At 42.0% G+C, this 25,891-nt stretch overlaps 1 protein-coding gene across 5 annotated transcripts in view; it reads left to right on the top strand.

The window, feature by feature from the left end:
• Nucleotides 1–25,891, top strand: part of UBE2Q2 (ubiquitin conjugating enzyme E2 Q2) — a 79,461-nt gene that overhangs the window by 15,459 nt on the left and 38,111 nt on the right. For all 5 annotated transcript variants that reach the window (XM_050967037.1, XM_050967036.1, XM_050967035.1 and 2 more), the window contains exon 2: nucleotides 9,052–9,156. Coding sequence is in view for 3 of the 5 variants with exons in the window: in XM_050967035.1 (XP_050822992.1) it covers nucleotides 9,052–9,156 (105 nt within the window). In the remaining 2 variants the exon portion in view is untranslated. The remainder of the gene's footprint in view (nucleotides 1–9,051; nucleotides 9,157–25,891) is intronic.

Genomic DNA, 25,891 nt, shown 5'->3' with positions numbered 1-25,891 from the left:
TTTCAGGGCAGATACAAATCTATTTTTAAAATTTTGGCTTTTTACACATGCCTCTTTTCTAAAAATAAATCTAGTTAAAATTTGAAATGAAAACTTATGTTAAGGCCTAAAGCTATTGTAATCTATTAAACAGTTTAATGAAACATAATACACTACATTAATGAGCCCGCACACAGACACCTCAAATTGTAATGAGTAAAAAGATGCTGCTTTTTTAATACAGAATTGAGGTGGAAAATCTGCAACTTTTGAGGTCAACTCAAGGTTTATAAATGTCATTTTCCATCTGTCAACTCACTGATTCTACAGTTAAACTTTGTTTAATCAGTTTTAAATGCAAAACAAGTCTTCAATTTTTTATTTTTTCCTAATGTATCAGTGCATTTAAAGTAGTTTTAATTAATAAAAACAGTTTTTTAAATGTTTTTGTGCATCCTCAGTTGAATTCCAATTTCCATCTAAATGTAACTTACACAAACTAGATTTTTTTGTTTTAAACTTGGAAGTAAGAAATGCCAATTTTCAAACAAGAAACATTTGTATTCTAAGTTATGTTAAGATATATCTATATCTCTAATGAGTTTTTATATTGCATCCTCCTGGTTAGTACAAAATCTAGTTAGAGTATATTTAGTTTCAAATAAACAGTTTTAGTGGTTAAACCAACCACAAAGAATGAACCTTTCTTTAGGAAAGTAACTAAAGTACAAATGCAAAACCAAGATTCAACTAGATGGCTTAAACTGAGGTTTTTTGCTTGCTGACTTGATTAAAACTAGTGATTTCTAAATTTATCCACTATGGCTTTGGTAATAGTACAATAGGTTGTCTAGTGAGGGATAAATCCTATGCATTTTAAGGGTACATCTGCACAAAAGCTGAGAGGTGTAATTCTTGCTCATATGGATGTATGTATACCTGCTCCGCTGAAACCGATGCACTAAAATTAGCAATGTAACTGTAGCTACAAGGCGGTGGCTAGGCCAGCCTGCTGCCTATGTAGCCATGGCTTCACAGTGTGAATTTTATCATTCTAGTGAAAGCAGCAAAGAGTCCTGTGGCACCTTATAGACTAACAGATGTATTGGAGCAAGAGCTTTTGTGGGTGAATATCCACTTCGTCCGACGAAGTGAGTATTCAGCCACGAAAGCTCATTCTCCAATACGTCTGTTTACAGATCCAGACTAACATGGCTACCCCTCTGATACATCACACTAGTGGTATCTCAGTGTAACCTCTCATCCTTCCTTGTGTGGTGGCTTTATGAAAAAGCATTATACTAACTGACATGTAGTTCTAAAATTGTGCTTCATTGGCAAGCTCCTAAGAGCTCTTCCCTCTCATGTCCTGGGCTTTTATTAATGGGCCAGTTTTAACAGCTATCTTGATATTGTTTAGCTGTTGGATGCTTTATATCGTGTGGGTACTAGACAAAGATTTGGGGTTTCTCACAACAAATCTGGCCTCTTGTTAGTACAAAGGCTCTCCCAAATGTAAGGATACTATGAGTTGTAACTATCTACGTTGGCTGTGAACATTGAGCCTTTGTCTTTGGGCCTCAGTACGCTTTAGATGTGATGTAATTGCTCAGTATGTCAAGTGTTGTTGGTTGTTGTTACTGAGCAATTTTTACAGTACACAGATTAGCTTGTAAAAAGCTACACAAATTTAAGCATGCAGGCTTTACTTGTAACACATTCCTGCTCTCATTTGTAGAGAGCAAGAAATTGCTCCCTTCCAGAACTGCTATAATAAGACAGCCAACCGTTTAATGTGAACAGTAACTCTGCATCTAAACAATATACAACCTCATCTCCGGTTGAATTGTGTGGCAAAAGGCCCAAGGTAAAGTACCCTTCAACTACCTGAGAAATAACAGTAATATTTATAACAGTAGGTATCAATACAGTGGTATTTCTCAAATTGAAGGGTTGCTTTCCTAAAATGTCATCATTGGGCTATATATATAAATTTTTGTAAAGAGATGCACAGGTGAAGCTGTTGTCCCTATATACCACATGGATATTTTTTCTTCATCTTCACACCCTAATGCCACCCCTCATCCCCTTACAAAAAAAACAAAACACCAACCCTCTCAGATCAGCTGCTTGTAGGTAGGTTTAGTCATCTAGTAAATTTTTACAAGTCCTGGTTCTGCTGAGTAATTCAGATGACCTCCCAAACCATGAGTACAGTTGAATTTTTTGCCATATCCTAAGTACCATGGCTTTTTGTTTCATTATAAATCTCAATTGGGCGTCTTTATATTTACAGATTGAATGTTTGAAGAGCTTGTTTATATTCCATATTCCAAAACGGGTGGTGACTCATAGTATAACACAAATGATGTCACAGAATAGTTAATATTATCTGTTCATCTATAGGATCTTTTGATGCTATTTAGCTTTTTTTTTAAAAAGCTGTTACACTCACACACAATTGTGACTATATCCATCAAGAGTCAACTTTAAATACCTTGATTATGTGCCAGACTGGAATATACAAGTGTGTGCATGCACAATTAGTTTAAAAACTAAAATGTTAACTTGCTAAGTTTTTTTTTTTTTTTTTTTCTCATGCACTGACTGCATAGGACTGGTATTGAACTTGAACATCCTTTTTCCTTTTGCATATTCAACTCCCATTAATACTATGCTTAGTATACGGTCACACAGAGCTTGAGAATATGGAAGAGAAAATAAGTGCCTAATGACAAGTGTATCGTGCCATACAAAAACAGGACTGGATATTGCCTGTGTCTTAACATGCTTCCTCACAGGGTGAGATTTACTTTACTTGCAGAAAATCCAGTTAGTTAAGTGTTGGAGTGGGAAGGGAGGGTGAGAAGGTGAACATCATCCAATGCAGGATACCTGCATATCCTGTCAGCCACTCAACCCAACTTACATATTAGGACCACCAGATCCACAAATCTAGTGGTGGTCTTGGAGGCTGCCCTGCTGTCATTTCTCCTCCCCAACACACTGGTTATTCTAAATGGTGCAGAAGGTATTGCATGGGTCCTCCAGACTGAGGTTATTTTGCTCACAAAGCTGAAGAAGTCTACTCTGGATATCTTAGTACTGCTGGGGGCATGTGGTGGTGTGAGAGGAGAGCCTTTAGAATTCTAGGGAAAGAATATAAATCAAAAAAAACTACTGTCCCACAGATTCCAAATGCATAGTTTGGAAGAATGAATTGTGAGTAAGATGTTGTCTCCTCCCATCCCCCTTTGCACCCAAAGGCAGGTTGACACAACTCTGGGCAAGTAACTAATCACTCTAATATATGGAAGATAATTAAATAGGGAGATTCATACTTAAGATTTGGATTAAATTACTTAACCAAATGCCCAGCTTCCATGGAAGTTGACAGTGTCTCTTTGTCATGAGATTGTTTACCTGGATGGAATAACATGTATATCATCTGGGTCTCTCAAATAGCATTTAATGTTTCTAAAATCTTTCCTTCTCTTTACCAAGGCAAGAATACAATTAGAAAGGTTCAGTAAATCCAAAAATTTTTGGAGTTTACTTGTCATCTCTGCAGCATATAATGAATGACTTATTGTGATCACCTGTGGATGTAAAGAAAATACAGGACTTTAAAAATTTCCGTTTGTTCAAGAACTCCTATATCTATATATACACTTTCAATTGTAAACCAGGAGACCAGTGGCTAAATTCAGTTACAGTGGGTGCATAGGGGGCCTGGTGGAGGAAAATTTAAATTCTGCAGACTTGTAGCAGCTGTTTTAACGATTTCTAAAACTTGGTAATATAGGCTTTATTTTCAAGGTACGCTTCTCCATCCCCTCCATATCAGATAAGGAATGCCCCATGGTGAAGACTGTCTCTGTGGCAGCTGGAGGCAGACCAGATCTTTGCTCTGAGCCAGTACTTAGGACTGCCCCTCAGAAAGAACATCCCAGAATAGTCTGCCTCCAAGCAGAACACATTTTCTTTTCCATATAATCAGATTGATTTACATGTCAGAATCAGTGCAGACCTCTAGCCCTCTGTTGTTCCACCTTCAGTGGGTTGTCTTCCCCCTCATTACAATGACAGATGGATTTCTAATATGCTCATCTACAGAATCTAAATTATTAGTTTTTTCATGGCGTTGTATCAGAATTTTCTGGAATAGAATCACTGTCTAGCTTAGTGTATGAAGTCTGTGAAGAAGACAGTGACATCAGGTCTCTTGTTGGAAGGATTTTTGGCATATTTACTTCTCCCACAGGGATTGTTGAAATATTGTTGGACCCCTCTGTCGGTTGCTCAGATCTTCCTCTCTATATCAGCTTCTCTGTTGGGGTTGCCAACTTTCTAATTGCACAAAACCGAACACCCTTGTCTCGCCTCTTCTCCAAGGCCCCGTCCCCCAATCACTCCATCCGCCCTCCATCTGTCACTGGCTCTCCTCCACCCTCGCTCACTCATTTTCACCAGGCTGAGGCAGGGGGTTGGAAGTGCAGAAGGGGATGAGGGCTCTGGGCTGGGGGTGCAGGCTCCCGGGTGGGGTCAGAAATGAGGGGTTCAGGGTATGGGAAGGGGCTCTGGGCTAAGGCAGGGGGTTGGGGTGCAGGAGAGGGTGTGGGTTCCAGGTGGCGCTTGCCTCGGGTGGCTCCCCAGAAGTAGCAACATATCCCTCCGCTCCTAGGCAGAGTGACGGACAAGGGAGCTCTGTGTGCTGCTCCCGCCCTGAGCACCAGCTCCACAGCTTCCATTGGCCAGGAACTGTGGCCAGTGGGAGCTGCTGGGGTGGCACTTGTGAGTGGAGGCAGCGTGCAGAGCCACCTTGTCCATCTGTACCTCCGCCTAGGAGCTGGGGGACATGTCACTTCTGGGAAGCTTTGCAGAGTCAGATAGGGAGACTTCCAGCCCTGCGCCAACTGAACTTTTAGTGGCCTGGTCAGCAGTTCTGACCAGAGCTGCCAGGGTGCCTTTTTGACCGGCTGTTCCAGTTGAAAACCAGACACCTGTCAATCCTATTTTCTGTAGTTACTCTATATAGTGATTAGTGGAAGCTTTAAGTGTCTTGAGATGTAGCTAAAGTAGGCAGACCCCTGGAAAATATTCTGCAGCAGGAAAATCTTAAGGCTTCATCCTGCAGCCGTGGTCATATAAATGCAGATTCCAGGATCAGTCCCTTGCATTGTGTCTCTACCTCACAAAAGTAAGTCTTAACTCATTCATGAAGCACTTTGAAATCTTCAAATGGAAGAGTGTTATAGAAGGGCCCAGTACTATTGCAGGAGGATGGGACTATTACTAAAGAGATCTTCATTACTACAAAGTGGAATATTTTATATGCAGTATAACTTTTGATTTCATCAGTTTGTATAGTGTGGTATTGCTTACCTTCTGATAAAATTGCTTGTCTTCTGATAAAAATTGTAACCCTTTGCTAAAAGGGTGTCTAAAATATCCTTAAGATAGGAAGACATCTGACATATATGATCAAAAACTACCACATTCATTGACTTTAATCTTGGAAAGAATTGCACCCTGCTCCCTCCCACTTTCAAAGTAAAATTGACTAGGTTGCCAGTGGCTGAGAATGTCAGGTGTAAGGTGTTGGGGAAGGAAGAGTGCTATGTGGGTGCTCAATAATAAACTTGCTCCGTAATTGGAGGTTAACAGGCTCCACAAAGAACCTGTTTGTGGATAAAAAATTGAATTAAGATGACCACTAAACATACAAATATCTTGAGAAAAGGAAGAAAGTGAATAACCAAACCTGGCTGTTTTGGACAATTTATTTAATAAACACAAATCTACTTTTGGAAACTTGTTGGCCTGATTTCACCTTAGCTCATTCCCAGAAAGCCCCCCCAAACTCTGGGTGCCTTGGACAGAGAATTATTTCTGTATCTTGGAAAACACTTTCGACTATTTCTGGGAGCTAAAACTTGATAGACATCTCAGGAGCCCTGCTTTATTTACAGCATGCTTGAAAACACAGGGAAAATGACGTGTTTTTTTTTTTTGTTTTTTTTGTTTTTTTTTTAAACACTGCTTCTCACTATGTAACACACACAGTCTTCCTGTATGATACTTTTAAGCAATTCATACATTTAGGGAAAAGTAGCTTCTCTGGAGTCTTGTAAAACTGAGTTTTATAAAACTGTCAGTTACTAGTAGAATTTTGTTGCTGTGAATTTGTCTATAAAGCAATCTTATCTACTGACATCTTATAAACTCTGAGGTTGGAGTCTTTTTTTTGTATGATGTTGGGGATGCATTCTGCACTCAACTATCTTTATTGCCAAAACCTGCTGCACCTTGTCTAGTCCTGTGACCTCTTGCCAAAAAAATCAGCTTTTCTTCAGTTAGAAGGATTATCTGTAAAGCAAGTCTACTGTTAATAAGAGCCAATTCTACTATGCTAGTGTTTCTCTATTTAAAAGTCTGGCAGTACATACTCTGTACTTCTGTTTTTAAAAACATAGTGATTTTGCAAATAATCAAAATGCCTAACCCTAAGTAGGAAGATCTAGAAAAGTATTTTTATCCGTGATATTCACTTCCAAAGCTTATTCAAAACTTTGTTTGGGGTTTTAATGACTAAATGGTAACATTAGATTCTAAAAGTCAGGGGCAGGAATCATGTCTTCTGTAAAAATTCCCGGCACTCTCTCTGGGGTACTGTAAAACAAAGAATAAATATCACAAGAAGGAAACCGTGTAAGGACATAGTCATAGTACACATTTGAATGCTACCATTAATTTCATTAGTCACTAAAACAACCGGTAATCTTGCAGTTAGTAAGCAGTGAAATGAACTTTAACTTAAGCATAGTGATTGTGCAGATACTAGCGCACTCACAGCCTGGAAAAGAGATTTTTGTGGTGTTTCCAGTGGCTCTTCAGTGAATTAAAAAAAACCTTTAATTTTTTTTTTGTTATACAAAACTGGGTGGGGGAGAGGAAGGAGATGTATAGTGTTGATAGGTTGCAGATGACAATGTCTGGATGTCTAAACTAGTGAAGCTCAGTGAGTGACTGAGGAGGTGAAGTATGGAACTTGGCCATCAACAGAGATCTCCTGGGCACAATTTAGTTGTGCTTAGCCATGTGGTCATGATCAAGGAAATGGAGATGGGTGGGCAAAAGTTTACTACTGACTTGCATAGTTTGTGTCTCTTTCTGGGGGAAGCCGCTAATTTCCCCATATCTCAGACTTCTGAAGAATGGCAGAGGATTGAAGTTAGACCTCAATATTTCATTACTTACAAATGCAAATACACTAAAAATATTCAAAATTTTAAAATTAAACTACAGTTGTGTAAGTGATGATAGTGTCTCAATATATTTTGTTTACTATGAGATTAAATTGTGGCTTTGTTTTTTTTTTTCTGAAATATGTGGGAGATACGCAAGTATACTGAAGGTGCATGTTCCTATGCATAGTGTACGTCCACAGGGTTAGAGGCAGGTAGAATGCCTTGAAGCACTGGGGTATGTGCTGTATAGTGTATAGCATTTATACACCTTCTCTTGGAGTTTCTCCCACCTGCCTTCTCTCCTCATTCCAACACTACATCTACTGTAAGATGCTGTCTTGCTTTGAGCTTGGCAGACCCTGGCAGTACCAGCCTATGGCTTTGTCTACACTAGACTTTCATCAGTAAAACTTGTGGGGAAAAAAACACACACCCCTGAATGACAGAGTGCCAGTATGAACAGCACTTTGTTGGTGGGACAACTCTCGTGCCGACAAAGCTACCACCACTCATTGGGGGTGGAAGTTTTTTGTCTGTGGGAGAGCTCCCTCCTGCCAACAAACAGTGGCTATACTGCGCACCTTTTAGTGGCACGGCTGTAGCGGCACAACTGTGTCACTGAAAGTGTAGTGTAGTAGACATAGCCTTAATTGTGCCTCTGTTTTTGTGGGGAATGCACAAAGCTGAAGAGACTCCTCTTTTTTACAAACTTATCTGTGCTGGGACAGATGATCTGCTGATCCTAACTAGCAGGGTTATTCAGTAACTCTCACAGCAGGCTTCTTCTGAAGAGTCTGAGAATTTCCTAAAAAGCTGCAAAAACAATTCGTAGGAATATTGAATGTTAAGTAAGTGGAGGACAGAGTAGTAAACTTGTCTTACAAGTAGCTTAGCAGTTTTAACTTTTTGAGTTTAGCTTTAGTATCTTCTAAATAGCATAAAAGACTTGCTTTATGATTGTGCAGAATTCTTTTTATTCTAACTAGCTTATAAATATATTTGGCATTTTGCTATCAAACAAAACAAATTTAAAACCCTTTTTGCGTCATAGTGGTGTCTTGAAAGCAGCCTTGAAGGAGGTTTTTGAGACCCTGCTCTCCAGGAGGCAGTCTTTAAACTCTCTGGAGGGCTTTTCACAAGCCCACAGTAGCAGAAGCATAGATAAAATTGGTGCCTCTGAAAGTCCTGGTCTTGGAGGACATAATGGGGACATGTTAAATTATTTATTTATTCATGTACACTAGAGCACACTTCCAAAGCAGTTAGGAGAAACTTGTTCCAGGGTTAAACGTTGGTTCCTCTTCTGCAGTACTGTCAGTATTGTGAATAGGTACCAAATGCTTTCATGTTTTTGTTTCACTTACTTGAGTGAATCTAAAACTTTGTTGACAAATAGGAAATTGGGATGTAGGTATATCTGACTCTTGTCCTTCAAAATATAGGTCTAGCTTATAATATGTAATGACTCTGACTGTACTAGGTTCTCTGACTTTCTGTGGTGTCCACTGCCCTCTAGATTTAAACTTCAGAAGTGGATGAAAATTAGTTTTAAACCTCAATCTTATGTATGTCCATTGTTGGACTGAGAGAAAAACAGGCTGAAGTGTAAAACTGCAGGAAAAGGCTTGAGTAACGAGTTGAGGTAGAGAGGCTGGGGAAAATGTGGGTTTTTTTTTTTCTTTAAAGTAAATCTGAGGTAAAAGCATCAATGCTACTACATAATCTAACAGTTTTAAATTAGTCTGACACTAATATTAGTCTGACACTAATATTACTTAACTATTGGTATGGCTGTGTGTTAACTATATCATTTCTATTACAGGAGTCTTATCCCTCTTCATCACCAATATGGTTTGTGGAATCAGATGACCCAAACCTGACTTCAGTGTTGGAGCGATTAGAAGATATTAAGAAGAGCAATACTCTGGTGAGGAACTAGTGTTTAACTTTAACTGCAGTTCAGATTAAATGAAAAGTGGTTTCACATGGCAAGGCTGCACTCCCACCCCAACACTTTTTTGGCTGTTTTGCATATACTTTCACATCAGAATACAGCCAGCTCTTTTTAAAGTACTTAAATAGTAATTCCAAAAGGCTTGAGTTTTTTGCGTGACTTGAAATTGTCTGAGAGAACACTTGTTAAATTGTCAGTGATGTAACTTATGCACTCAAAGTAGTTTTGCACATAAGAACTTAAAACCTATTAATTTCTTAATGGGAAGCATTTGAATATTAGTCATTGGTAATTTCTGCATAATGGAAATATAATTATTTCATTACTTTTGGAGTAGTTTAATGTGTGGTTTTAGAGTAAGTGTGCTACAGAATTCAGCTGGAACTGTGGTTTCAACAGCTGTAAAATTTCTCAAATTTAAACCTGAACACTTTTTTCAGACTCTTTGCTTTTAGTAGGAAAGATTTTTAACAGATAACTAATTTGTCCTAGACAGCTTTGCATCAGGTGGCAATGAAATTGGCCACTGACATGATGGACTTGGAGGACTGTAATGTACAGATTGTTTAAATTGAAAACTGCTGGAGTAAAAGTTCTGTACCAGTAAAGGCTGTTTGGTGGCATTATTTTTGGCGTGAGAACCCTTTGGTGCAATTATTAGAATTGTATCAAATCAAAACATTACTTTCTTATACTGTGCAAGGAAGGAATGGCTTATTTTAATATAATTTGGAAGAATTATTAATTTTATACATATATGCTTAGTGTTTTTTGTAATGCTATGAACTCTCTCTACAATACAGTGAAGAAAAACCTGATATGCCAATCAAAATATATTTGTAAAAATCAGAAAACATTATTTTTAAAGGTACACTGCTACCCCGATATAATGTGGTCACGGGGACCCAAAGATCCCTACGGCGTTATAAGTGAAATGCTGTTATATTGGGATAGCGGTGGGAGGGCTGCAGCGGTGATTTAAGGAGCTCCAGGCTCCAGACGCTGCAAGGAGCTGGGGCCCTTTAAATTGCCAGCCCAGCCCTGCTGCCACAGCTCCGTGTAGCAGCAGCAGCAGGGCTCTGGCAGTGATTTAAAGGGCCCTGGGCTACCCGCAGCAGCCGGAGCCCTGGACCCTTTAAAGCGCCACCGGAGCCCCGCTGCTACCGCACTATATGTGAACCTGTGTTATATCGGGTCGCGTTATAGCAGGGTAGCTGTGTATTTAGTATTTTTTTTTTTTTAGACTAAAATATAACTGCCTAACAAAATGAAATGTTCTTGTATTTTAAGGAAGGTGACTTTTGATTGCTACAGTGACTTTTGATTGCTACAATGCTTTTGGTTTTTGTTTTTTAAAAAAAGGGGAGGGTGATACTAATTTTTTTTGCAGGATATTAGTTGCCGTGTGGATTAATATTGGTTATATATGATTCATCATATATTCATTTGTTTGAGGGTGGGGGGAAATGTTCAGCATGTAGACTTGGTTCTTGACATGTGGCTTTTAATTATCTGGATGTAAAAATGCACAGTATAAACTACATTTAGGAGACCATGCAGAAATAGCAAGGAAATTACCATATGTCTTCCAATAATTAGACATAAAGGGTAATTTCATCTTCAGTTGTTAATGTCAACACAAGCATTTTGGAGCCTTCAGGAAGAAGGCTCCCAGCTCAGGTCAACAGACTTGGGTTAGTGAAGCTTGCGCTAATGTACTAAAGATAGTTAAGGGCTTGGCTACACTTGAAAGTTACAGTGCTGGTGGTGGCTTTACAGCGCTGTAACTTACTCCCCATCCACACTGGCAAGGCACATACAGCGCTGTATCTCGCTGGCTACAGCCCAGGTTGTACTCCACCTCAGCCTGGGGAATAATGACTATAGCGCTGCTCTTGCAGCGCTGGGCTGCCAGTGTAAACAGTGATTAATCGTACTACGCTGTAACTGACCTCCAGAACCTTCCCATAATGCTTTTTAAGTAAAGATAACACTTTGTTTTGTTGTGATGCCTCTCTTTGTTTTGTTGTGAATTTGGGGCTCCCGGAACTGCTTATCTAAAAAACAAACACAACTCCTGTTTGCTCGAGCATAGGCAGGCAGGGGGATCCCTTAGTGTTTGCTTGAGGAGAGAAGCAGCCCAGAGGGAGTGGGGGGTCCGTTTTGGAGCAGCTGCGTATCTGCTCTGAAGGCTGTCTGCATTTAGTGAATGAGAGAGGGGTTGGGGAAGGGATCAAAACTTTTAAAATGATTGATTGAAGGTTGGTGTTGTGCATCTTCAAGTCCTTAGAACTTGCAAGACAGGGAGCTGACACAGTCAGCTCCAAAAATCCACGCTCCCTGTCACACTCCTCCCTGCCCCCTTTTTTGAAAAACACGTTGCAGCCACTTGAACGCTGGGATAGCTGCCCATAATACACCACTCCCAATACTGCTGCAAATGTGGCCACACTACAGCGCTGGTAGCTGTCAGTGTGGCCACACTGCAGCGCTTTCCCTATAGAGCTATACAAAGACAGCTTTAACTCCCAGCACTGTACAGCTGCAAGTGTAGCGTAAACCCTAAGGAGGGGGATGGGCTTCAGAGCCTAAGGTCCTGCCCAAAGTGCTGTCTATATGGCTGTATTTAGAGCGCTAGCATGAGTCCTGCTACCAGAGTCTGACGCAGGCTGCAAGGTTCACTCCTGGAGGCTCCAAAATGCTATGTGCACATACCTGAAGGGGCACCCCCTTAACGACTTAATGCACCCTGTTGGACCTACTTATGAGAGGAAATATGGTAAACTTCACCTTCAGTTGTGGATTTCCTTGTTGCTTTCGGTATAAGTGGAACATTCTTCTCACTGTAGTTCTTGGTTTAGTTTTGAACAATTTAGCTTTTTAATACAACCTTTAGCAGGAGGGGTTATAATGATGGTTATGTGTTCAGGTTCTGGCAGTGATCATCAGTAGACCATATGGCCAAACAAATGGTGTCCTGGGATACAACTGAAGAACTTTCCAGAACTTGCTTGGCTTGTTTAGTCTCTTTGTGAATTCATCATTGTTCAATAGTAACAAATTATTCAATAAGCACGGAATACTTTTGCTTTTATGTTTAGGTTCGGGCTGTCAAGCGATTAAAAAAAATTAATTATGCTGTTAAGCAATAATACTATTTATATAAATATTTTTGGATGTTTTCCACATTTTCAAATATATTGATTTCAATTATAGCACAGAATACAAAGTGTACAGTGCTCATTTTATTTGTTTTTAATTATAAATATTTGCACTGTAGAAATAAAAAGTTGTATTTTTCAGTTCACTTAATACAAGTACTGTAGTGCAATATCTTTATCATGGAAGTTGAATTTACAAATGTAGAATTATGTACAAAGAATAACTGCACTCAAAGCCAAAACAATGTAAAACTTTAGAGCCTACAAGTCCACTGAGTCCTCTTACTTGTTTAGCCAATCACTCAGACAAACAAGTTTGTTTGCATTTACAGGAAATAATGCTGCCCACTTATTTACAATGTCACCTGAAAGTGAGAACAGGTGTTCGCATGGCACTGTTGTAGCTGGTGTTGCAAGATATTTATGTGCCAGATGCACTAAAGTTTCATATGTCCCTTCATACTCCAACCACCATTCCAGAGGACACGTGTCCACGCTGATGATGGGTTCTGCTCAATAATGATCCAAGGCAGTGCAGACTGACACATGCTCATTTTCATCATCTGAGTCAGAGCCATCAGCAGAAAGTTGATTTTTCTTTCTTGATGGTTCGGATTCTGTAGTTTCTGCATTGGAGTGTTACTCTTTTAAGAATTCTGAAAGCAAGGTCCACATCTCGTCCCTCTGAGATTTTGGAAGGCACTGAAGATTCTTAAATTTTGGGTTTAGTGCTGTAGCTATCTTTAGAAATCTCACATTGGTACCTTCTTTGCATTTTTGTCAAATCTGAAGTGTAAATGTTAAAATGAACAACATGCTGGGTTATCCATCTAAGACTGCTATAAAAGGAAACCTATGGTAGAATGCGGGTAAAACAGAGAGCACGAGACATAGTTCTCCCCCAGGGAGTTCAGTCACAAATTTAATTAGTGTATTATTATTATTTTTTTTTTTTAAACAAGTGTCATCAACATGGAAGCATATCCTCTGGAAGGGTGGCTAAAGCATGAAGGGGCATACAAATGTTTTAGCATATCTGGCATGTAAATACCTTGCAGTGCCGGCTACAAAAGTGTCATGTGAATGTCTGTTCTCACTTTGGGCAGCATTATCTCCCGTAAATGTATACAACCCTGTTTGTCTGAGCAATTGCCTGAACAAGAAGTAAGACTGAGTGGACATGTAGGCTCTAAAGTTTTACATTGTTTTGTTATTTGAGTGCAGTTGCGTAACAAAACAAAAAATCTACATTCGTAAGTTTGTGCTTTCACAATAAAGATATGCACTCTGGTACTTGTATGAGGTAATTGAAAAATACAGTTTCTTTTGTCTATCATTTTTTACAGTGCATATATTTGTAATAAATAAAAAGTGAGCACTGTACACTTTTTGTATTCTGTGTTGTAACTGAAATCAATATATTTGAAAACGTAGAAAAACATCCAAAATATTTCATGAATTTAAATTGGTATTCTATTGTTTAACAGTGTGATTAAAACTGCGATGTAATTGTGATTAATTTTTAATTACAATTAATTTGAGTTCATCTCATAAGTTAACTGCGTTTAATCAACAGCCCTAGTTTAGAGAACTACATGAGAACTTGTGACAAAGCAGTAAAACTTGTCACAAACTTATCCATGGTTTGTCTTGTTGAATTGCATTGCATATATGCACAGTGTCTGTTTTGTGTGTGCAAATAGAAAGCTCATGGCTGGAGGAGTGAACACAGATTTTTCGTTATGCACTTCATCAGGAATGCTACCTTCATAGGGAAAGTTACTTATTTTGTTAGTGACACCTAGCAGTGACCTGTTCATCTCACCATTGTAGTTTTATAGGATATACTGCCTGTCCTGGGCCTCAGAGGGACAGGCGAGTGGTTTAGTCAGCCAGGGATTCCAAGCAGGGCCCAGAAGTAACTGTGTCCCGTTAGCCATCCTGGACCACACAAGAGAGAGGAGCTAGCTACCACAGGCAGGGAGTGGCTTAAGAGTAAAGAAGCCATGCTGAGGGAAATCTGCAGGGACTCTAGACACGGTAGAGGGGTGACCCTAGTGTCAGGTGTGCCTTTTTGCTGCTATCCTGTGTAAATTTTCCCCCAACTCTGGTCAAATTGTAAGCCTCTGGAAAAAATGCAGTTTGTACCTGCACAAGAGAGGCTTGTTAGAGTTAAGTCTCTCTAAATGTTCAGTCAGCACCAGGCATGCTCCAGCCTGGGGTGAGCAGGAGTCTTCCTGGCAGCCAGAGGGTACTTATCTGGGCAGAGGCACTGAGAGCAGGGAGACAATTGCTCCCGTGTTTTCAGTGCTCATCCTGCTGGTGGCCAATCAGAAAGGAGGAGGAAACAGCATGACTCAAATGCAGGGAGTGTGGGGGTGGAGGCATTCAGAGGAGGGGAAGGTGCATGAGTGGTTAGCTGGGGTATATGGCAGGGGGCAGAAGGATGTCTGAACACATTCTCCTCTGGGGCTCCTAGGTGCAGTTCTAGGTCCTTAGTCTTTTCTTTCCTCTGTCAGTCCATAGCTGTAAAACCCACTGACAGTCTCTCATCCCTTTTCTAGTGTCTTATCTACATAAAGGAAAACAGACTACTAGAGCTACTAGTTAGAGTAGTAGAGATCTGTGCTGTGCATCTGAGGATCTGGACCCTGCTGATGACCCAGATTAGGCATCAATATGATACCACTTGGTTTTTTTTTTCAGTTTGTTTCTTTAAAAAGTGGGAAACTACTATTTATCCAACTATACTACTTCAAAAATTTGTGATTAAAGACCATCATAATTCATATGCACAAGGGAGCTGAATGAGGGTTGCATGGACAACTTTATTTCTGGCATTTCTGAAATTTTTAGTGCTTGACTTTGCAACCTTGATAATGTGTTTTTTAATATTTTTTGACACAATACAGATATCTGTAATGTGGATAAGTTAATGTAACTATGAGCATATTAAAACTTCCTGATTTTATGAATTAAAACAAAAACAAAATTTTTCTTATTTCAGTGAAGAACATAATCTCCCTCATACAAATTATTCAAACAGTAGCAACTGTGTTTCTGCTGGGATCACTAAGGGTATGTGTTAGACGCGGCTGGCCTGTGCTGGCTGACTTGGACTTGGGGGCTCAGGATAAGGGGCTATTTAATTGCAATGTAGTCATTTGGGGCCAGGATGCAGCCCAGGGTCCAGCCAGAGCATGAATGTCCACACTGCAATGAAACAGCCCCTTAGCCCAAACCAGAGTCATCTGGCTTGGGCTAGTTGCAGGTTTTTAACCATAATGTAGACGTATACTAAGGGATCATGTAGGATGGAAGCTTCATTTTTGTTCTGCTAAAGCTTTAAACAGCTATGGAACATGCTTGGACGCAATATTTCAGTCATAGTAAGAGTTGATGTTTCTTTAAATAAAGTGACACATATGAAGCAAGATATTCTCTACTTTTTTTTTTTTCCTCCCTCTTCCCCTTCATGCTGTCCCTCCCCGCCATATTCTCTATCTATTTCCTAGAGTGGAAGGCTAGCACTTATTGCTGCATTGCTATGTATTCTTTTATCCAGTGTGTTTCCTAGGTGGTCAAAGGCACTATGCTTCACAGTGGAGCCAGGGAATACGTTAATTTTACAATTAAGGATCCCTAAAATTCTTTGTGCTGTAATAGAAAATCTCTGAAGACCATATAAAAGGGCCTCTTGTGTGGGCCAGAGTTAAATAAAACTTGTTGTCATATTCATAAAACGTGAACACAGGAATTTGAAATAAATGTCTCTAAAAATCTCTTAGAACTATAACACATCACAGCAATTTGCAAGAACAAGTTTGCAGGACCCCAGAGGGGTATAAATAATTTCATAGCTCTATTTGGAGTCACTCAGTTACCATGATATAACTCAGGTGTGTGTAAGACTATTTCACAGTTCTCTTGTGGTGTTTGTGTTTTTTAGGAAAACATCCTAATGTCCTTCTGCCTCCTGCAGAATCTTTTTTGATGTAAGATTCTGCTAAAAGAACAAAGTAGATTTTTCTTGGTAAGTGTTAATCCTGATATTAAAAAGTCAGGTATTGAGATATGAGAGGTGTCTCAGTCAGCCTACAACTGAAGTTTCCGTTAAAATGGTGCACAAGTTGAGGTGGGTAGGTATCATAGCATTCCTTCTCAGATCTGAACCTAAGAGTTCAGAAAATGAGATACTAGCACCTGAATCCTCTAAGCTTAATTACCAGCTTAGATCTGATAGCGCTGCCACCACCCAAAAATAGTGTTTTGGGGCACTCTGACCTCCCCAACCTTCCCTGGGGACCCCAAGAACCCAGATCCCTTGGGTTCTTAAAACAAGGAAAAAATAAACCATTCCCCCATCTTTCCCCCTCCCAGAATTTCTCTCCCTGGGCTATCCTGAGAGATACTGAGCCAACCTCTTAAATCACCATACAGAGAAGCATCTCCCTTCCCTTCCACAAAGAGGCAAACAGATTCAAGGAAAACAGAGAGAGATTCTATCTCTCCCCCCCTCTCCCCCATCTCCCCCACCCATCCTGGTGAGTTATCCCAATCCCCTGGAATAAAACAGGGGAAACAAAAAGAAAATCAATCAGGTTCTCTAAAAAGAAATCTTTTAATAAAAGAAAGGAAAAAGTAAAGAATTATCTCTGTAACTTCAAGATGTAAATAGTACAGGGTCCTATAGCTTACAGACTCCAGAGAGAGACTTCCCCCCAGTACCAATACAAATCAAAATATTCCCAGCAACTACACATATATAAAAGTTAACCAGCCAGATCCACAATTGCAAATAGAGTAAAACAATCAAAAAGCCTAAACTGCCTGTTTTTACTTACTATTTGGAAAGAAACTTAGAGAGCCTGTAGTAATGTCTGGTCTCTCTCAGACCCTCCAAGAGAAGAACACACAACGGACAAAGAACACACACAAAAGCTTCCCTCCACCCAATTTTAAAAGTATCTTGTCTTCTGGTCAGGTGTCCAGTTCCCTGCTTGTAACCCTTTACAGGTAGAAGAGACATTAACCCTTAACAATCTGTTTATGACAGTAGGTCTCATCAGCTATGGTCATATCCTTCTCTAAGCCATCCTGTTATGGCACCTATCTCCTGAAGATTCTCTGGCTTCTCAAATCTAGGCTGTACTCAGATACTTGGCAGGGAAGAGGAATCTAATGCACAAGAGTCACTGGTGTTCTGTCTTAGAGATTGCATCTTTCTTGGATAGCCTGGATCTATAATATCTAGCCCAGATTTTCTGAGAATTTGGGAGCCGTACATTTAAATAACAAACAAAACTCCCCAAAACAAACAACTCAGTGATGCTAAACATAGATTGACTTGGACAAAGCAGATGATAGACTGAAAGGTACATTCTCTCACCTGAGAAATGGCTTGACATGGCAGCCAGAATAGTGCAGGATAAAAGCTGACAATGTTTGTTTCAGAAGAGCAATTTGGGGCAGAGGGAGTGAGGGGAAGGCATCTGACTGTGGCCAGAGTTTCTCTTTAGTGTGTCTTAGCAGGGAAGGCTCTCAGAATACAGCTTCCTCTTTGGTTTTGAGCTGTTAACTGGGTGTTTCCTCTGAGGGTATGTCTACACTACGAAATTAGTTCAATTTAATAGAAGTCTTATTTATTTATTTTAGAAATCAATTTGATACTGTCCTTTGTGTGTCCCCACTAAGCGCATTAAGTCAGCGGTGTGCATCCACAGTGTCGAGGCTAACATCGACTTTTGGAGCATTGCACTGTGGTAACTATCCCATAGTCTCCACCCCCCCATTAGAATTCTGAGTTGCGCTCCCAATGCCTGATGGGGTAAAAACATTGGCACAGGTGGTTCTGGGTACAGGTCGTCAGCCCCCTCCCCTCCCGCCCCCCATGAAAGCAACGGGAAAAATCATTTCTTGCCTTGTTTGCTGGGTTACCTGTGCAGATGAAATACCACGGCGAGCATGGAGTCTGCTCAGCTCACTGTCCTGTACGTCTGCTGGGTGCTGCTGACAGACTCAGTACTGCAGTGCTACTCAGCAGCAGCTCCTTGCCTTTGCAAGTTGGCAAAGACTGTTACCAGTCAGTGTACCGTCTGCTGCTGTCATGGGTGCTCCTAGCCAGCCTCGGTGAGGTCGGTTGGGGGTGCCTGGACAAAAATGGGAATGACTCCCCAGATTCATTCTCTTTAAGTTTTATCTAATGGAGATTCAGTCTTGCCTAGAATATCAGGCAAGCCTGCTAAAGAACCACAGATGCAAACGGCTGCTCTGGGTCAGAGCCTCAGATATCCCGCAGAAATGATGAGCTGCATGCCATTCTAGGAGGTGCCCCTGCAACAACCCCACCCGTTGCTTCCCTCCTCCACCACCCCACTAGGCTACCGTGGCAGTTAGCCCCCCCCATTTGTGTGATGAAGTAATAAAGAGTGCTTGAATTTCAAACACTGCTTGCAGAGGCAATAGAGTCAGATCAAAGGGAGGAGGGGAGAGCGGATGGCTTACAGGGAAGTAGAGTGAACCACCATTCTGCACTTGCTCAGCCTGTAGTTGGACTGCTCCTTACTACTATCCAGGCTTCATGAGCCATGAGAGCAAGGGGTAGGCTGGGGTAGGTGCGACCGTGCAGTGCTGACGACTGGGAGAGCAGCCTGAGGCAGAAGCCTCCAGCTGGCATGATATTCCAGGCAGGACTGAATCTCCATTACAAAAACTTAAAGAGAATGCCTGAAGTCATTCTCAGTTTTGTCCAGGCACTCTCAACCAACCTTACCAAGGCCAGCCAGGAGCACCCACGGGATGACGATGATAGCTACCAGTCATACTGTACCGTCTGCCATCGGCAAGGCAAGGGGATGCCGCTATGTAGCGCTGCAATATCATGTCTGCCAGCAGCATCCAGTAGACATAATGGTGACAGTGGGGGAAAAGGCAAGAAATGATTTTTTTTTTTTTTTCCCCTCAGTTTCTTTCATGGGGGGCGCTGATGACATGTACCCACCCACAACAATGTTTTTGACCATCAGGCACTGGGAGCTCAACCCAGAATTCAAATGGTTGGCGGAGACTGCGGGAACTGTGGGATAGCTACAGTCGTCAGTTTCCTCTTCCTCAGAGCCACCTGTGAATGTCCCCTTAATTAAATTCCTGTATTTCAGCCAGGTTACCATGAACGATATCACTCTCCTGAGGAGATAAAGAATGGATGTTGCTTGAATGTCAGCAAACACTGGGACCATACGCTGCCAGGCTTCGTCATGCAATGATACCAGATTACTTGCTACTAGCATGATGTGGTAAAGTGTCCTACCATGGAGGACAGAATAAGGCTGCTCTCCCCAGAAACCTTCTGCAAAAGCTTTTAGAGTACCTCCAGGAGAGCTTCATGGAGATGTCCCTGGAGGATTTCTGCTCCATCTGCAGACGCACTAAGAGTTTTTTTTCCAGTAGCTGTACTGGCCACAACTGCATCCCAAGTCCTCAGGGCAAATTAATCATCTAAAAAACGCTTGCTTTTAAACTTTTTTTTTATATTTACAAAGGTACACTCACTAGAGGTACCTTCTACGGCTTCATGGTCCGGGATACCACCTTGGGAGGGTATTTTAGTCAGGGTGAGAAAAAGATCCTGGCTGTCGGGGGAGAATGGCATGCTCTTTGCTCTCCTCAACCTCCTCATTGTCGTCATCCTCCTTCTCATCTTCCCCATCCACAAAATCCTCTGGCATGGCAACTGAGAGTACCCCATCATCTCATCGGAGTCCACAGACAAGAGTGGGGTAGTGGGGGCGCTGCCCCCTCCCCCAAATTGCCTGCAGCTCAGCGTAGAAGTGTCATGTCTGCAGCTCTGTCCTGGAGTGTCCATTTGATTCTTTGGCTTTCTGGTACGCTTATCTCAGCTCCTTAAGTTTCACGGGGCACTGCGAGTCCCTGTTGTGGCCTTTGTCCGTCATGGACTTGGAGATTTTTTTCAAATGTTTTGGCATTCTGCCTTTTGGAAAGGAGTTCTGATAGCACAGATTCATTTTCGCCATGCAGCGATCAGATCCAGTACCTCCCGTATGGTCCAGGCTGGAGCTCTTTTTCGATTCTGGGACTCCATGGTCACTTGTGCTGATCAGCTCTCTACGTTGAGCAAACAGGAAATGAAATTCAAAAGTTTGTGGGGCTTTTCCTGTCTACCTGGGCAGTGCATCCGAGTTCAGATCGCTGTCCAGAGCGGTCACAATGGTGCACTGTGGGATAGCTCCCGGAGGCCAATATCCTGTATTTGCATCCACACTAACCCTAATTCAAACCAGCAATGTCTATTTCAGCACTACTTCCCTCATCGGGAAGGAGTGTAGAAATAGATTTTAAGAGCCCTTTATGTCAACTAAAATGGCTTTGTGTGGACAGATGCAGGGTTAATTTGATTTAACATTGCTAAATTCGACCTAAACTCGTAATGTAGACCAGGCCCTAGGCTTGTCAGAGCATTAGTACAACCATTTGTGCTGCTTGCTGGTTAATGCCAGTTAAAACAATTGTCTGATTCTAATGCCTTTCAGAAGTAGCTGCATTCCTTCTGGAATAGTGGCTGATTTTTCTGTCTTCTTTTCAAGCCCTTGAACAGAACACGGGGGTTAATCACAAGAGATGTCTATCCTTCAGTCATGATGGTCAGCTGCCTCATTTGTGAGAAAGATTAAGGACTTTTAAGTGAAGAGCTCATCTGCAGTAGAAGGCAGAATTCAAAGTTGTAATCTTTCTGATGCCTGTGCGGCTAGTAGAAAAATGAACGTGATAAGGTACAAACAGGTTTCTTGTGGCCTAGAGAAATATAAAACTTTATGAACTATTCATTTCCAACCCCTACCAAGTGCATGTAGCAGGGAAAATGTTAATGACCTATCTTTTGACAAGAAAAGGCTGCCAGCCTGTTGGAATCAGTGTCACTGCTAACCTGTAAATGGCTCTTTGAGTGCATCTCTTTCCCCGCCCCCCTCCAAACACACACTGGTATTAGGCTTCTACCTTTGCTTGAGTGGAATTCTACAAGTTGTCCACACTGACCCATGATTGGGTTACAGCCCCTTGGGTACCAACAGTGACTGATTCAGCAGGTCCACCAGGGTTCCTGATCCTTTGGGAGCCTGTGGTAGTATATAATTGCTGTGAGATCAAAACAGCTTCTTCCAAACAAAGACTGGCTTATTTTGGCCAGAATGGATTTTAAAATAACAGACCTACAAGTGTAGTCCCTTGCCTAAACTTAGCCTCTATGCCCATCTCAGGGAGGTTTGTCTTATTCCACATCTCTGATTTGGGAGAAGCAGTTTACACTGCTTGCAGCCTTCTCCCTGTCTCCGACTGTCTGTCGATCGTTTCACTGATACATCCTGGCCAGTCTCTTTCAGCTCACCCAAAAATAATGCCTCCCTTTTCTAGGGTCTGTGTGATTTTGTAAATCTTCTTTGATCCCAGGTTTAGTCTTGGGAAGAGTAAAACATCCTAGGATGCATGGAGCCAGCGAGGTAAATTCTCCTGCCACTTGATGGCCCAACCCTCGTTACCTTAACTCCTTTAAAGCTGTGTATGTAAGGGTACGTCTACACTATGGGATAATTCCGATTTTACATAAACCGGTTTTATAAAACAGATTGTATAAAGTCGAGTGCACGCGGCCACACTAAGCGCATTAATTCGGCGGTGTGCATCCATGGTCCGTGGCTAGTGTCGATTTCCGGAGCGTTGCACTGTGGGTAGCTATTCCGTAGCTATCCCATAGTTCCTGCAGTCTCCCCCGCCCCTTAGAATTCTGGATTGAGAGCCCAGTGGCTGATGGGGCAAAAATCATTGTCGCGGGTGGTTCTGGGTAAATGTCGTCAGTCATTCCTTCCTCCGGGAAAGCAACGGCAGACAACCATTTCGTGCCCTCTTTCCCTGGATTGTCCTGGCAGACGCCATAGCATGGCAACCATGGAGCCCGTTCAGCTTTTTTTTTACAGTCACCATATGTGTACTGGATGCTGCGGACAGAGATGATACTCCAGAGGTACACAGCAGCATTCATTTGCTTTTGCATGATAGCAGAGATGGTTACCAGTCGTTCTGTACTGTCTGCTGCCAGGGTAATTTGGCAATGAGATGACGATTATCTGTTCTTCTGTGCTGTCTGCTGCTATCATGGGTGCCCCTGGCTGAGGTGGGCTGGGGGCACAAAAGCAAAAGTGGGAATGACTCCCCGAGTCAATTCCTCCTTTATGGTTTCTAAAAATAGTCAGTCCTGCCTAGAATTTGGAGCAAGTGTACTAGAGAAGCAGTGTATCAGAGAGTACAGCTGCTCCATGTCAGATCCCGCAGAAATGATGAGCTACATCCATTCATGGGGGGTGCCCCTGCAACAACCCTACCTGTTGCTTCCCTCCTCCCCCAACCTTCCTGGGCTACCGTGTCAGTGTCCCCCCCCATTTGTGTCATGAGGTTATAAAGAATGCAGGAATAAGAAACAGTGACTTGTTAGTGAGATAAAATGAAGGGGAGGCAGCCTCCCTGTGCTATAACAGTCCAGGCATGACATTAAGCGGTGTGAGGGAGAGGAGCCCAGCATCCCGCTGCTAGGATAGTCCAAGCAGTACAGAATCTTTTCTTTACACCAGAAAGGGAGGGGGCTGATGGAGCTCAGCCCCCTGTGGCTATGATGAAGACGGTTACCAGCCGGTCTGTGCCATCTACTGGGAATGACCAGGAATCATTCCTATTTTTACCCAGGTGCCCCTGAGGCCATCCAGGGGTATTCAACAGTTATCAAGCATGTACCGTCTGTCACCAGGAAGGGGAGAGGAGCGGATACTGCTCTTCACTGCTGCAGCATCGCGTCTACCAGCAGCATTCAGTAGGCATAGGGTGACATTGAAAAAAGTCAAGAAACGATTTCTTTCCCTTTTTCTTTCATGTGGGGTGGGGGAGGGAGTAAATTGACGAGCTATTTCCTGAACCACGCAGGACAATGTGTTTGACCCTACAGGCATTGGGAGCTCAGCCAAGAATGCAAATACTTTTCGGAGACTGCTGTGGACTGTGGGATAGCTGGAGTCCTCAGTACCCCCTCCCTCCCTCCATGACCATCCATTTGAGTCTCTGACTTCCCGTTACACTTGTCACGCAGCACTGTGTAGCCTGTAGATTTTTTTTTTTTTTTTTTCAAACGCTTTGGCCTTTCGTCTTCTGTAATGGAGCTCTGATAGAACAGATTTGTTTCCCCATACAGCGATCAGATTCAGTATCTCCCGTACGGTCCATGCTGGAGCTCTTTTTGGATTTGGGACTGCATTGCCACCCGTGCTGATCAGAGCTCCACGCTGGGCAAACAGGAAATGAAAATCAAAATTTCGCAGGGCTTTTCCTGTTTACCTGGCCACTGCATCCAAGCCGAGATTACTGTCCAGAGTGGTCACAGTGGTGCACTGTGGGATACTGCCCGGAGGCCAATACCGTCGATTTGCGGCCACACTAACCCTAATCCGATATGGTAATACCGATTTTAACGCTACTCCTTTCGTTGGGGAGGAGTACAGAAACCGATATAAAGAGCCCTTTATATCGATATAAAGGGCCTTGTAGTGTGGACGGGTATAGTGTTAAATCGGTTTAACGCTGCTAAAATCGGTTTAAACTCGTAGTGTAGACCAGGCATAAGGCTCACTTATTTCTGCCATGGCTTTATCTCATGTGCTACGTTCTGTAACCCCGCTCCCCCCTTCTGTAGCTTCCTCTGATGTTAGCACTGTGCATTCAGGCAGGTCACAGTACAAAACTGGCCAGAGAAATTGAGTCACACAAATAATACAGACACTTTTCATCACAGCATCTTTATACATTGTTCTGATTGCTGGGGAATTTGTGGCTTGCTAACCTTGCTGGTTTTAAGGAAGGTGGTGGTGACCTTTATCAGGGGGAGCTAATGTCTCAGACAGATTGGTGCATTCCTGGAAATAGCCAGACTGGGTGGGAGAGAATTGCCGTGTGGTTGACATGCCAACTGGGGTTCAGTTCCCAGCTTTGCAGCCTTTGTGTGACCTAGAGCAAATAGTTTTACTTGATGTCTGTTTCTCTTTATGCAAGTAATGAGGTTACTTGCATACCTTACAGGGCAGTTGAGATAAAATTTGAGCTGCTCCAGAGGGAATGTGTTATTGAATTGCTAAGTATTTTTTACTATCCAGAAAGAAGTGGGTAAGGTAGGAGATAACTGGGTCTATGGGCAGCCCATGATGAGACGCCTATTGTACACTATTTCCATAGCTCTTGTGATGGGTTTGGTCACAGAGACCACCTTGGGACTGTCACCTGATGTGCTGAAACTACTTCTGAGCCCATTTTCTCTGTCAGCTTGGGACTCCAGAACCCAGCCCTGCTGAGCCAGACATGCTAATCTGCTGGAACACAGACCCAGGTCTGGACCATGCCCCCCAAACTGCAGTCTTTAACCAAAAACTGCTCAGCAAATCACTTATTTCCAGCACCCAGACACCCAGCTCCCAGTGGGATCCAAATAAATAGCTTTTACTCTGTATAAAGCTTATACAGGGTAAACTCATAAATTGTCTACCCTCAATAACACCGATAGAGAGAGATGCACAGCTGTTTGCTCCCCAAGTATTAATCACTTACTCTGGGTTTACTAATAATAAAAATCACTTTTGTTTAAGTATAAAAAGTAGGATTTAAGTGATTTTATGTAATAACAGACAGAACAAAGTTATCAAGCAACATTAAAACAGAACACGCAAGTCTAAGCCTAATTCATTAAGAAACTGAATACAGGTAAATCTCACCCTCAGATGTTCCAGTAAGCTTCTTTCACAGACTAGATGCCTTCCTAGTCTGGGCCCAATCCTTTCCCCAGTATAGTTCTTGTTAGTTCCAGCTAAGGTGGTAACTAGGGGATTTCTCATGACTGGCAGCCCCCTTAGTTCTGTTCCACCCACTTTTATATCTTTGGCACAAGGCAGGATTCCAGTACCAGGTGGCATGGTCACATGTCCTGTGAGACCCCAAGCCTCCATTCTTCCGGCCTGGCTCATAGGAAGGCTTGCAAGTAAATAGAGCCATTTACAACCAATTGTCCTAGTCAATGGGAGCCATCAAGATTCTAAACCACCATTAATGGCCCACACTTCGCATAATTACAATAGGACTTCAGAGTAGTACTTCATATTTTTAGCTTCAGATACAAGAATGATACATTCATACAAATAGGATGAACACTCGGTAGATTACGCTTAGTAATGATACCTTACAAGAGAACTTTTGCATAAAGCATATTCCAGTTACACTATATTCACACTCATAAACATATTTCCATAAACGTATGGGGTGCAATGTCACACTTGTCTAGTAGGGATTAAATAATTTGGAATTTGTTTCAAGGTGCCTCACTTCAATTGCTGGAAGCAAGGAAGAACTCCTCTTCATCCTCTTGGATGCAGGACAGTGGGAACCTTTTTCCTTCCAACTCCTGACTTTGGGAGCTTCTCTCATCCTTGTATCCCATTGGGAGAAGG

Source organism: Gopherus flavomarginatus, chromosome 9 (assembly GCF_025201925.1).
Source record: "Gopherus flavomarginatus isolate rGopFla2 chromosome 9, rGopFla2.mat.asm, whole genome shotgun sequence".
Classification (NCBI taxonomy): Eukaryota; Metazoa; Chordata; order Testudines; family Testudinidae; genus Gopherus; species Gopherus flavomarginatus.
Note: the sequence above shows the minus strand (reverse complement) of the source record. Positions and strands in the feature narration are given on the sequence as shown.